The sequence below is a fragment of the Pleurodeles waltl genome, chromosome 1_2 (assembly GCF_031143425.1).
Source record: "Pleurodeles waltl isolate 20211129_DDA chromosome 1_2, aPleWal1.hap1.20221129, whole genome shotgun sequence".
Lineage (NCBI taxonomy): Eukaryota > Metazoa > Chordata > Amphibia > Caudata > Salamandridae > Pleurodeles > Pleurodeles waltl.
The window spans coordinates 1,029,910,670-1,029,924,750 of NC_090437.1; the positions used below are offsets into that span (position 1 = coordinate 1,029,910,670).

The 14,081-nt window shown below is 47.5% G+C and overlaps 1 protein-coding gene across 10 annotated transcripts in view; it reads right to left on the minus strand.

Annotated features, from left to right (window-relative positions):
• TBC1D1 (TBC1 domain family member 1) overlaps positions 1-14,081 on the minus strand; it is an 844,646-nt gene that overhangs the window by 106,855 nt on the left and 723,710 nt on the right. For all 10 annotated transcript variants that reach the window (XM_069202113.1, XM_069202110.1, XM_069202112.1 and 7 more), the window contains one exon: positions 3,039-3,198. In XM_069202113.1, coding sequence (XP_069058214.1) covers positions 3,039-3,198 — 160 coding nt within the window. The remainder of the gene's footprint in view (positions 1-3,038; positions 3,199-14,081) is intronic.

The window sequence follows — 14,081 nt, forward strand, 5'->3', positions numbered from 1 at the left end:
CCAAAACTGGCATGGAAACTGTCTGGCAGGGGTTGAGAGGTCAAAGAACATGCTGTTAGCTTGCCTTAAAATGTTTCATGGTGGAGTTGGCATTTTTTTCCTAATGGACATGTAAAAGAAAAAACCATATGCATGAGGGACACCTGCACATCTCCTGAGAACCCCGATGACAGCTTCCACACGTAGCGACAGAGCACCACACTGGTGCTAACTATTCTCCCAAGCAACCTGTAGCATCCAGGCCACCACGAATGAAGTATCTGCATGCTTCCTGACCATCCTGAATGGTTAGAGCCACAGAGATCCTACATTTTTCAAGGACCACCGCCATATTCTAGAGGGCGTGCATACAGCAAGTGAGTAGGTAAACTGCAATGACCAATCTTAAACCTAGATTGTCCAAAGAAAGCATCTGTTTTCTGAATGCCTCAATAAAAGGGGTTGGAGGGTCATGGGGAATGAATTAGTATTCACCTTACTGGTGAAAGCTCAGTCACCAAAGTCTTAGCGGTAGGGTGCATAAGAAAATCAGGGTTGTTGATCACAGGGCTGTGGCATCTGACCAACTGCCTGTTCATCGGAGGCAAAGGCAAGGCTTTGGACCTGTCAACTTGGAGAAGCCGTGTCCTTGTGCTGAGAAGCAACTAAAAGGCACTTTTTTGCTCAGCCCAGCAATAACCCCCCTCAAAAAAAAAAAAGAAGAAGAAGAAGAAACAAAATGTTTGCTGAGGCTGCTGCCGATGTCCTGGGGTGTTTTTACTCCCATTAATGGACTTCAGCAGTTAAAAGTCTCTGAAAACGAGCTGAAAACCACTGCTTACGGTGGTTTTAAGCTAATTTCCCCTGCCACCATGTGATTTTGGCTCCTCACCAGGAGACAGTGTGAGGGGAGCCAATATTGTGTATCACACTGTGGCACCGTCTGAGTTGGCAGGTCTGAGGCATAGACCAAGGGCTCATCAGCTAATCAGTTAGGGGTTCACTGAATGGGGATAAGGGCTCAGTGGAAGCAAGCCCAGACTGCAGAACTTTCATAAGGATACTTTCTTTAGCTACTTTATCTGATTCAGAATGCCATGTTCCCGATCCGTTTCTCCTTTTTCTGGAAGTTAAAGTTTGCTTATCTCCCTGGTTTAGGCCGGACATCGTAGTAGGGTGGCATTGTCGGTTCTTAAACGGGATATGGAGGATGGGGGTCTCGCCCTGCCTGATATGCAGCATTCCTATTATACGGCCCATTTACAACATGCGGCATGATGACTGACAGTACCAGACAATTGGGAGAAGAGGTTGTTCCTCAGTATGTTGTGTGGTGATACCTTGGTGCAATTACTGATGAGAGGAAGGAGATTGACGGAGGGAATTCCTTATCTGGTGAGGCAGACCGCGACAATCTGGGAAGCGTTCGTGGGTAAGGTGCTGGTTAGGGCCCCATTCGACAGGGAGCTACGCATTTGGGATCTTGCGCCATTCAGGGCCATCTACGCTGATATGTCTGTGGATCGTTGGCGGGCCAGATGCTGCCAGACTGGCAGGGATCTTTACCCCGGGGAGGTATTCTTTGAGTTCCCAGAGGCTCAGGAAACTTTTAAGGTGGGGCCAGGCCAGTTTCTGCAGTATGCCAAGCTGGAAATTGTGATGTGGGAGGTTCGGGTTGGGTTTCCGGGTGCCCCCCAGCCTTCACGAGAGCTGGGAGGCTTGCTCTGATGGGGAGAGGGGGGGACACCTCATCTCATTATTCTATAAAGCTGTTAGAGGTGAGCAGGTGTTACCCCCAGTGTGTGGCACATGCTGCGTGAGCGAGAAAGTTAGAGGAGCCTGTAACAGACGCTGATTGGGCACAAGCATGTATGCTGGTGAAGAAGGTGTCCTGCAATCACAGATTTAAATTGCTCCATTTTAACTTCCTGGACCGTACATATGTGACCCTGGGGGACCTTAATAGAATAATTCTGATATGGAGGCAAGGTGCACGAGATGTGGGGAGTTAGGCGCCAATTTCTTGCATCTAGCCTGGGCATTCGGGGGGCTCGGATACTGGGAAAAAGTGGTTCCTAAGATAACAGAGGGGATTGGCATAGTGATACACTTGACCCTGAAGGCCTGCCTTCTGGGAGTGGTGCCTAGACCCAAGGGACGACAGATGCATCATAGAATGGCCCAACTGGCGTTGATGCTAGCCAAGAGACGAGTGGCCATAAACTGGATGAGTGCTCGGGTTCCACAGGAGGCATCATGGCAGAGGGATCTCCTCGAATGGGGAGTGGTGGAGGAGGTGCATATGCATAATACCCGTAGGGACAGGGGGGCCTCAGAGGCCGTAGCGCTGTGGGGGTCCCTACTGCACAATTTTACAGAGAAGGATGAGTATGATTCTATGGATGCCTTAAGTGAGGGGGAGTGATGTGTGGACACCGTTGTAGTGTTTTTCTATTTTTGATTGTAACATTTGATGACTAACAGTGTTGCTGGGTGGTCCCCATGTGTGTGGTCGTTGTGTCACCTGGGCATCAATGTGCCTTGAAAAGCAGCAGGCCCGGCTCCAGTGGATATGTGATCTAGACTGTATGTATTGCCCTTGCTCATGCTCAGGCCTCTGAGATTGTTCCTTTATTGAATTGCTGAAATGCACTGCTTGTTATGTTTTGTGTTATTGTACTGTTAAATCATGGCTGATACCAGACGTGATAGAAATACCAATAAAGAAAGTTAAAAATAAAAATAAAAAAAAAAGTAATCTGGTATCAAAAGAGACAATGCATTTCTATTTACATCACCTTGTGTTTGAGTAGCTCTTACAGCAATAAAAATATTTTCTCCCAAAAAAAAAAAAATGATTATCAAGATGCAGAGGCACGGCAGCATCAGCACATCACAAAACACCAAAGAAAGCACAACATTTCATTTAGATATACTTCCCATGGGGCACACTCTGGAATGTTGTTCTCTGCAATTTGGCCTTTACTCATTCAGAACATTTTCCAAACAAATATGTACAAGAATTTGTTTAGAGCTAAATTTAACACCAAACTGCTTACCAAACACTCGGGCCACGAATCCAAGAGGAAACTGAGAAGCAAACATTGTTAGAAACCAAGGGGCAGCATACAGGCTGGGACCTATTTCATACTCTTCTAAGTGGTTGTAAAGGTCACGATGATAATCGTGAAGAAGTCGTGAAAGTTGGTACATCTGGATCTGTGGTAAAAAAAAAAAAAAAAAAAAAAAGGTTAGCACCCTGCAGCCTATTGCAGTATATAACGGTTAAACCTTTCGCTGTGTTCTTATTTTAAAAACGTTTTTGTTCCGACTTAATTAACATGCAATACAACTCACCATGTGCACAGTCGTGGGATACGAATAAGTGCGTCACCATAGCGAGGAGAGACATTCAGTTATAACAAGCACAGCACAGCAACATAGGTGATCACAGAAGCAGGGTAGAAGGAGAGGAGGAGGGGGAGAGGAGGGGATGAGGGGGAGAGGAGGGAATGAGGGGGCGTCACAACAGCTACATCAGTTTTCGCATGAAAAAAACAGCGATATGTGGGCAGTAACATATACACCAAGTAATGCGATGTGTCATTCAGTTCGGATCAGTGGCGTCCAGGGTCAGCAGATAGTCTCTAAGTGGTTGCCAGATATCCTTAGACTGGGCAGCCGGGAGCTGAACCAGGGCATACACTTCGCTGGTGGTGTTGCAGTATGTCAAACTATTTAGCCAAGCAGCATCGGTCAGGCAGCACCTACCATCAAAATGTAGAGCTATCTCCCGCTTTGCCAGCAGGAGTGCTACAGATGTGAATCTGCGGACTCCTTTAGGGATGTCTTTTACATAACCCAACAGGGCCAGAAGTGGATTGGGAGTCAGCTTGATTCCTGTCATTAATGAGAGCTGGGAGAACACATCTCGACAAAATCTTCCCACACAGCCACAGGTCTGTGTCATGTGAGCAAAATCAGCTTTGTCACTCTGGCATTTAGGACAGGTGGTGGATTTACTCGAGTCATACTTAGCCAGTGCACTAGGTGTGATGTAGGCTCTACATAGGTATTTGTCATGTGGTTGGGAAAGGCAAGCTGGGTCTGATGAGGCAGTAGTACCACATTTTGTCAGGCAGGGGAGGTCCCAGTTCCTGTTCCCAGGTCGCTCTAAGTTTCCCATCTAGCGTCCACAACAAGGCTAGACTGACGCTACATAGCCTGGAGACTAGCCCCAGCTGGCAGGGCTCCATTATCCCCAGTGTCAAGGGAGGAAACTCGTTCGGAGACAGTGGATAAGATAGGACTTGGGCATGCAGTGCGCTGTGAATGCGTTGCAGTACAAAATGATCCATTTGAGTGGCGCTGGTGAACTGTGCATCATCTGCCTGGGAATGGACATGGCTGACCGGAAAAAGATCTCCAAACTTGTATAGGTTATCCACTAATGCCTACTTCCCCCTTGCCCCCCACTATCGTAGTTGGATGAGTGTCCTCCATGCCAAACTGATAGTTGAGAGCGTTTGGATGTCAGTGGGGTCCAGTCGGAGGCCCTCCGAGAGAACCCGGTCTGTCCCCTCCTTGGCCTGCCATAGGGGAGGCGAATATCCGCACAGTACCAGTGGTGTGCAAACTGACACTGCGCGCAACTACCTAGTATAGATGGAAGTTAAGGATCCCAAATCTTCCTTGATCACAAGGGATTCCATCCGATCCTGGGTCCACGATCAGCCTGAGAGAGCCACAAAAAGAGGCTCCTCAAGGTAGCAAAAAAAGCATTAGTGAGGGGGTAGGTATGGTACAGAAACCGCAGGAGTACTACCAATTTAATGATTGTGATACACCCAGCCATAGAAAGCGGGAGCCGGAGCCACTGGTCTATTTGGGTAGTCAGCACGTGGATGGAGTAACCATAGTTCAAATAGATCACCTGCTCCTTGTCACGGTGAAGGGGAATAGATCGGATTTGTTCCAGTGCATGCGTAGGCCCAAAAAATCATGAAAGCTAACAATTTCATTAACTATAAGAAACAGGTTTTATGGCGGGCGGTGAATGAACAATAAAATATTGTCAGCGAATGAACAATAAAATATCATCAGCATAAAGGGAGATAAGCAAGGGGCATGGTTTAAAGTGCATCTTGCGATTACGGTTTTCCCCTGTAGTTGTCGGACCAATGAGTCCATGGCCATAATGAAAAGAAGTGAGGACGGGGGCATCTCTGTCTGTTTGCTCTAGTGATAGTGAAGGGAGGTTTAAGGGAGCCACTGACCCAAATAAGAGTCCCATGTTGAAAGTATGGCAGCATGGCCACTGAGATGATTCCACGTGGCAATTCCAGTTTATGCAAAGTCACGTTCAAGAATGGTCACTCTAGGAAGTCGAGAACCACAGGTGCTGTAGCGTCTGTGAGTAGGAATAGATCGGATTTGTTCCAGTGCAACAGTAGGCCCAAAAACCCATGGAAGCAATGAATTTCTTTAGCTATAGGAAGCAGGTTCTCAGTCAGGTGGTGAATGAACAATAAAATATCATCAACATAAAGGGAGATGAGAGATGTTTTTCTCCTATAGTTGACAGACCAATTAGTCCATGGCGATAACAAAAAGAAGTGAGTGCGGGGGCATCCCTGTCTGGTTGCTCTAGTGATATTGAAGGGAGGTGCACATGAGCCACTGACCTGAAAAAGAGCCACAGGTTGAAAGTATAGCAGCATGACTACTGAGATGATTCCACGTGGCAATTCCAGTTTGTGCAAAGTCATGTTCAGGAATGGTCACTCTAGGGAGTCGAGGGCCTTCTCTACATCCAAGAGGGCCATGGCAGCTGGCATTTCAGGGAAGATCCTTTGTAGCACAGAGAAAAAAGTGCACAGATTCAGCCAGGTAGAGCAACGAGGGACAAAGCCTGATTGCATGGGTGAGATTATCTGGTGCAGCAATAGTGAAAGCCGGTTCGTGAAAACTTTGGCCAGTATTTTATTGACAAAGTTAAGCAATGACAAAGGACGATACGAGACAACACTGAAGGTCCTTGCATGGTTTCAGCAACAGAATAACTACAACCACGCAGAGTATCAGGATAACAACACCCACAGGTACAGATGTGGTTAATATTTGAGGAGCTCAGCAAGTACCCCAACATTCTCCTTCTTGCATGACTCTCTGTGTAGTTGTAATTCTGGGCAATAACTGCTGCCTCTAGGCAGCCAAAGTAGTTGTGCCAACTTGCGGCCCAGTCACTCCCCCTCACCATATCGGCGAGTCCTGGAGTGCCTCCCTAGGAAGGCCACCTGCCGCTCAGTCAACTTTCGAAACTCCTCCAGGATGGTAGTACGCTGGTACTAATGGAATCTGGAAATGAATTGAGTTGTCTCTCAGTCGATATCCATGAGTGCTGCCTCTATGCAAGCCAAACTATTACAAAGGTCTTGCAGCACCGCTGCATTCTTAGCTATGCAGATCCTGCAAATGTAAGCCTTAAAGGCAGGGAGATGGAGCCTGTTTTGAGTTCAAAGTATTCTGTGATGGAATCTCTTCACTCCGAATGGAACACCTCATCATGCAGGGCATTGCATGGAAAGCACCACTGGTGCTCCAGGCCCCCTCCATAGGGTAGCCTCAGCACCATCCGGACCGGGGAGTTGTAGGACAGCATGCATGGCCCAAACTTTTGCCTTTATCTCCTGTTTTACTATATCTTTTTGTTGGCCTTAGGACTCTGAGCATGTTACCACTGCTGAACTGTGCTAAAGTGCATGTGCTTCTCCCCTAAAATATGGTAACATTGGTGTAACCACAACTGGTATATTTAATTGACCTAAAAGTCCCTTGTAAGTGGTATACAATATACCCAGGGCCTGTAAATTAAATGGTACTCGTGGGTCTGCAGCACTGATTTTGCCACCCACTTGAGTAGCTCTGTAAACATGGCTCAGGTCTGCCACTGCAGAGCCTATGTGTGCCACCCTGACTTGGCATTTGAAACCTCTAGCCAAGCATTAAACCCCCCTTTTCATACATATAAGCCACCCTTAAAGTAGGCCCTAGGGATCCCATAGCTCAGGGTGACATTTAAATAAAAGGCAGAACATATGCTTTTAAGTTTTCATGTCCTGGTAATGAAAAACTCAACGGTTTTCTTTTCATTACAGTGAGGCCAGCACTGGGAATTCCTTATATAACATCAAGTTTAGTACCACTGGAATGTTAGTAATAAATCCTCTTTACCAGTAAAGTTGGATTTATTATTACTTTTTTAGAAATGCCACTTTTAGAAAGTGGGCATTTCTCTGCACTCACTGCCATGTGTGCCTACAGCCTAAAAATCTCCAATACACATCTGGCTTGGGCTACACTTGTGCATTCCCTTCAGACACGCGCAATACAGGATACTCAGCCGCACCTGCAAGCATCTGCATACTGATGGGTTTTACTGGGGAGGAGGTTGGGAAGGGCTAACACTTACACCTCAAAAGGTAGTGACTAGAGTCCACACAAAGGGATTGATTACCTCCCACTGATAGTTTGGAGCCGAGGCAGACCAGAAAGGGGAACCTGTGCACTTCACAAGAACTCTTTGTAGTCACCCCCCCACATCAAAGGCACTTTCTAGTATAAGTACTGGGTCCCTGTCCCCCTAAAATCAGTACACTTCTGGACTCAAGAAAACGCTACTGGTGTAAACACTGCTGTGTGCCAAGATTGCCACTCTGCCAGGATTGACTGCTTCCAGGAACTGCTGTTCTGCTCTGCTGTGCCGCATTGCTGACTGCTGATCTCTGCCCGGTAGCCAAAGACTCCTTCATCAAACCCAGAGTGACTCTAAGCGGCTTTTGCTTTCCTTTGCCTTTCACTATTTGAAACACCCCGAGCACCTTTGCCAAACTCTGCCACTTACATCTTTGATCACCCGGAGCTACCCTGCTGAATCTTTGCCACTTGCTACTTCAATCACCCAACCAGCTTTGTCAAACTCTGCTGCTTGCATCTTTGTTCACATGGAGCAGCCCTCCTGAACCTTTGCTGCTCGCTACTTCAAAGGCCACAAGCGGCTTTGCCAACCTCTTTGTCATGCATCTGTGAACACCCGGAGCAGCTCTACTGAACCTGTGCCACTCACTTAAGTCACCCCCAGTGGCTTTGCCAGTTGCATCTGTGAACCCGGGGAGCAGCTTGCTAAACCTTTGTCGCTCGTTGCATCAATCAACCAGAGCGGCCTTGACCAACTTTGCTGCATGCAGCTTCCATCACCTGTAGCGGCGCCAATAGCCGTCACCACCCATGTTCTTCCTGCACCTGGAGCGCCCTTGCAAAACATGGCTGCCGCACTGTTCCCCCACAGTCCCCACCTGCTACCCTGGTGACCGTGCCTAGGAATCACCCATCCTCTCCCTGAGGAGCGCAACCAGAACATCACCGTAGTCTGTGGAATCATTGTCCACTTGTGACGAGGAGTCCACAGCACCACCTCTTCAATCACATCATCGGTTAACTATCTTGTTTTATTTAGAGTCTGCAAAGCAAATATTTAACTATTTATGGATTTGATCTGTATCATGCTCATCTTGAATTAACCAGCAACCAAGCTTTATTTCACTCCATCCGTAGCTAGTCTTTTTGTGGTGTACATCCTCTGGTTATTGTGTGTCTGTTGCAAAAGTGCTTTCCACATTGCCTTCCAAGTTAGGCCTGCATGCTCTGCGCCTAGCCACCAGAGGGTGAGCACAGGCCTATTTATGTTGTGTAATTGACTTGCCCTGACTGGGCTTGTGGCCCATACTTGGACAGGGTGCATAAGTTATGGGGTGCTGAGTAGAACATTTAGCCAGGATTGGAGGCATGATAGAGGCTTCAAGGTGTCCCTGAGGATGTAAATTTTGCAGAGGTCTCGAAGGACCATAAGTGAACAAGGCTTGCCTCTTGGCACTGTTGTGGTAATGTCTAACTGTGAGTCAAGAATCCTGCTGAGGTCTCCCCACTTTATATTATGATAAGAATCTGTGTGCACCAGTAAGGAACAGAGCTTGTGCAAGAACTCTTGGGAGTCGACATTTGGGGCATATACATTTACCAAGAACAGAAGGGGGAGAGATCTCTGTTTGCATTAAGTAAGTGTGTCAGCCGGAGTATCGAAGAAGTGGGCCTTACCACTGCAATCAATCCCAACGCAGGTGGGGTAGAGCATACCATATTCAGGGCCAGGTTCGGCAGCATGGTTTTGGCCTTGGTACATTTGCATTGTGTCTCCTGCACTGCCGTTGTGAAGACCAGGAAGGAGATTAAATGATCCTTGGTACTGTATAGGGACCTCTTCTCGTGCCAGGAGGTGTGCAGTGTCCTGCTCCCGGAGGTTTAGCAAGCAAGCTATTATAGGACGCGTTGGGGCACCAGACGGCAGCTGCAGGCCGATTGACCTATGGGCCCATTCCACCACGATGGTTGATGTGTAGCACTGGAGGCTGAAAAGCTCAACGAGGTGGTGCGCAACAAACAGGTCGGGCGGCCAGTGTCTCTTGACTCCGCTATGCCCAGTATGCAGAGGTTGTTGAGCTGGTACCTTGCTTCTAGGACCTCATTTTTGATGGTGACAACCTTAAGGAGCCACTCTACTCTCTCCAGGCAGTGACTGTACCAACATCATCCTCCAGGTTCGATATCAGTTCCTCCACCCCATGTAGGTTAACGTTCAGATGGTCCAGCCACGCTTCCATTCGGTCTATCCGGCTTGCGAGGGTGTTGAATCGGGAATCTATCAAACAAAAGCCAGCGTGGAGCTCTGCCAAGGTTGCTTCTGTGCCTGTCAATTCTTCAGTGTCCGTGTCACGACCAGGCCCAAAACCGATGGAGCATCGGATCAGTCAGGAGCCTTGGGCCATTTAAAAGGTAGCTTCTCTTGTTTGAGATCACCGTGCACCATGATGAGAAGCCTCTGACCAGGTCCAATAGACTGCTGTGGTGGAGAGGGTTGTTGTTGAAGTGTTGCGGCTTCACCATATTTAGTGGACAATCCATCAGGGTAGCTGGGTCCCTGTGGCCTCTGCTGCATGCAGAGGCAGAAAGAGGTTGTAGGCGTGCTGCAAGCTATCTAGGTGTTCCTGTGGGAAGGGGGCAATCAGGCATGCAGGGAGGCGTGGTGGGCCTGTTGGGTGTCAAATCACCAGCGGACAGCAGCAAGGAAGGAGATAATGAGGGCCAAGAGAAATCATTCGGCTTCTGCCCATGCCCCTCCCACCCCCCAAACCTACCTCCCAGGCCTGAATCTCACTTGCCTGGGACTGTCTCAGGGTTGTAGTGGGCGGAAGGGCCCCAGCGGTGGTGAAGAGAGTTGGACATGGTCAATAGTCGTCATCCAGCTCCAACCCGCCGCCTGCTGGGTCCTCCCGGCCCGAATCTCACTTGCAGCAGGGGACGCAGTTGGTCTGTGTAGCCAAAGGGCTGCAGGGTGAGAGCCGCCGTTTGCAGCAGCAGTCATGGTCTCCCACTCCTGGCCTGAAATGGGTCAGTCTCAGGATCGTAGTGGGCCAGAGGGCCCCTTCAACACACTTGGGTGCCTCCAGCCCTCTCTGCCAGGAGATGACCACCTGCTTTCCTGCCTGGGAGGGTCACCTGATTGTGCGTGCAGCACATGTGGCCCACTGAGGCATGCTTGCCTCAGAACTTCGGCTCACCCGTGGCCCCTGTCGCCGCATAGCCTCTGAGGTGAAGTCCAGGCCACCACGAGCTTACTCTGGTGCGGGGTGTCTCAGCATCCCAAACTTCGCTCTCTCAAGCTTCACCTGATAGGACGGCAATACCAGTGCCTCAGATGGGCTTGGATGCAGGTTAAGGCCCAGCTTCTAGCATTAAAGGGGCCAAGTCACTGGAACTTCACTACAGTGTGGCCATCTTCGTCGTCGGCTTGGTCATGGCCCCACGACCTACCACTGTTTTCACAGAATAACACGGATACTTGCGCAACTGCACAACAAACTACAGTTGAGAAAGAAGCCACAGTATGCTTACCCTTTTATCATATGTTAATGAAGAATGAAAGGAATAATGGACAGCAGCTCAAAGTTGCATAATGGGAGGTCTGGTACCTTTTGGGCATTAAATTTGACTAACTCTGATCTTTATCATGATTTCTGCTGGAATAAACCGAGGTTACAGCGGTTGCTTACTTGACCCAAAATGTATTTATAATTTGATTTACGTTCTTTCAGTATGCCTTAGTTCTCTCTCTCCTGAAAATTACCAAAGCACTTAGGAAAGAATGTGCTGCCTCAGGCACGGAAGTGCATATACCATTGCCTGGTATCTGCATAGAACATTAGCCAACAGATGATGAAATACTATACAATCACTGCCTTCCTTACTCATTCTCTTTCACCCAGTTCTGATTAATTATCAGATGATGTGGGACGTGTCTTTCCCGATCAGTTGAGGTACTACATGTATGCACGAAAATGCATATAAGAACGCACCAACCATTCGTCCTTGACAAATATTTCATAACAGGAATTGGACAATAACACTTGCTGATTGAGGTGCAAAATTAGAATATATCCTTGTGAAAATCACTGTTTTAGGTATTTTAAGCTTCTCATTAACAGTGAATTTCTTACGTTTTGCTACAAATACCATGTATGTCCCAAGTATCCACTTGGCATGGCTATCAACCAAGTCTAATGAGCATTAATGACCAAGAAAGCACCCTTTACCACTGGCACAGGCCTATTTCCTAGTATATTAGTGCCTAATTGGCAAATGGACAGGACCTTTTGGCAATGCCTTGTACACAGTCGTCTTGTCCCAGAGTCATAAGCCCTGCTCCAAGGGCACATGGTGTCGACTTTGAATAGTGCCAGGGCCACTCCTCTGCCAGAGTCTGTAGGACATGACTTTTGACCTTGTCCAAAAGGCTCTGGACACACTTGTGCCCACTTTCTACGTCCACCCACAGCAAAATGCCTTCACTTATGCCCAGCTATTTTTGCTTGCAGGACATAGACTTTGACTACACTACGCACCGAGCGCGACAGCCCCTAAAGTGAGGGGTGTGGTGGTGCAGGGAGGCTCCCAATCCTACATGGGGACCCCCATTCAGCCTAGGGACAATGAATATTAGAGACTCAGGCCCCCGTCATCACCTTTGCAGAGGGGAGGGGGGTCATCATTTTGCTTTACACCACTGCCAGAGCCCACTGGGTAGAGCCTTTGGCCAGCCACTGCTTCCAGTCCACCTGGCGCCAACGCCAACAAGGCACAGACAGAAGCCTGAATATACAGTGAAAAACAGATGAGGAAATGAGCCATTGTTTGTGATCTCAGGGATATCATCCATTTCATTGGTGAGGTGACATCTAAAACACCTGTGATGTAATTCAATTTAATTTCTGATGTGACTTTGCATATATATAATTAAAACTACTCACACAGACATACAGAACCTGTACTCTGTATGTACTCTGATATGATTGACAAAATATATGTAAATTTTTCCATTTCTCCTAGGTCTAACTTTTCTCATGTGTGGCAGACCTTTTCAGTGCATTCACTGTGCAGCAACACTTTTGGGAGAGCAAAATTAGCTGGCCCTGATTAGCTCAATATGTCCAGGGGGCATTTTATCTGAGAAGAAACAGAATATATATCTTCTCTGAAACAGTGGAAGCTTCCACAATTGATTAACTTACGTGGAGTAAAACAGATGGGACAGCTGACTGCTATGTGATCTCACACAGACATAACACTGATGTATGGCGAGTACTTATTTGATGAGTGATAAAAGTCATGCTTCAAGTTTGCTGGCATATCATGCATCGAGTGTGGCATATGAAAGGGCAAGAAAGCTTTTGGCATAACATACTTATTTCTAAAAGAATCTCCTGGGCTCCTGACGTAGTCCAGTTTTAGGGAATTTCACAAGGACACCAAGAGGAAAGGGCAGAGCTCCAGATAGTAGAAGCAGCTTCCCAGCGCATCACTTATTCACCATACTGTTGGGTAATAACAGCATTTCCCATTCTTACTACTCTAAGGCTATGTTCTACTTAACCTTGCTGTTGGCGGTGGGAAGAGAGAGGGCTGGGCTCCCCCTGCCCACATTGCCCTGCATTGTTTTACTGTGACTTTAGAACCAGATCAGGCTTTACATTACAAAGAGCAATGGAGGAAAACTAGCATACGCTTCATGGCCAATTAGACTGTAGATATTAAAGAAACTTCTTCCAAACCTGAGAAGTATGTCCTTGAAAGACTGGCGGTTTAGGAGAGATACCATCATGAGTGAATATCCACTTGCTAAATTAACCAGGAAACAAAGGCAGGCATTGTCAACTCCAACCTCCCAGCAGATAAATGTCTTCTGCATTTAAATCCTTATCTCACAATAAAGCAGCAGCGTCAGATGGTTGACCAGTGGAAGTTTACACTGAATTTCTTCTGTTTCTAAGCCCATTATGGCTAGCTACAGGTGATGCACAAAATCAAGCTATATGCCCCTTTTCGGTGTGGCTCCTGGCAAGATATATGTGCCTTTGTTAAAAAAAACTTCCACGCCAGCTGTAGGTGCGTAATGAAGATCAATGTTATTCTTGAACCTCAAGGAAATACCTACTCCAAGACTCCTGCTAACCCCCAGAAACGAATTCTTGCAAATACGATTTCAAGAGAACAACTCCATGCTATCCCAAGTCAGAAAACCACTGAATACGTTAATATGGTGGAATTCGATTTAGACCTCGCAACCTGTGAGAAAATGCACTGAGTGATAATTTTTGTAGATGCAAGAAGACATTTGATATGGGTAAAGTCGTGCTTCTCATAAGCTGTCCTGTGCAAAATGGGCTCGAAAGAAGGATTCCTTACAGCAATAAGAGTTCTATGTGACACACTATCTTCCTGTATTAGTCGCAACCCCTTAGCTTCTGAGGCTTTTCCTGCCCCCGTGGAAAGCCCTTATTTAAAAATTGTATGGGGTACTTGCTCTTGCTCCCACCTCCGCACTCAACCCATCCCTCATCGACAGTGGAACAAGATCCCTGAAGAGCAACTCTTCTCCGCTCTCGCCGCCAACCAACCCACCCTCACCACCGACCCCAACGACGCAGCTCTCA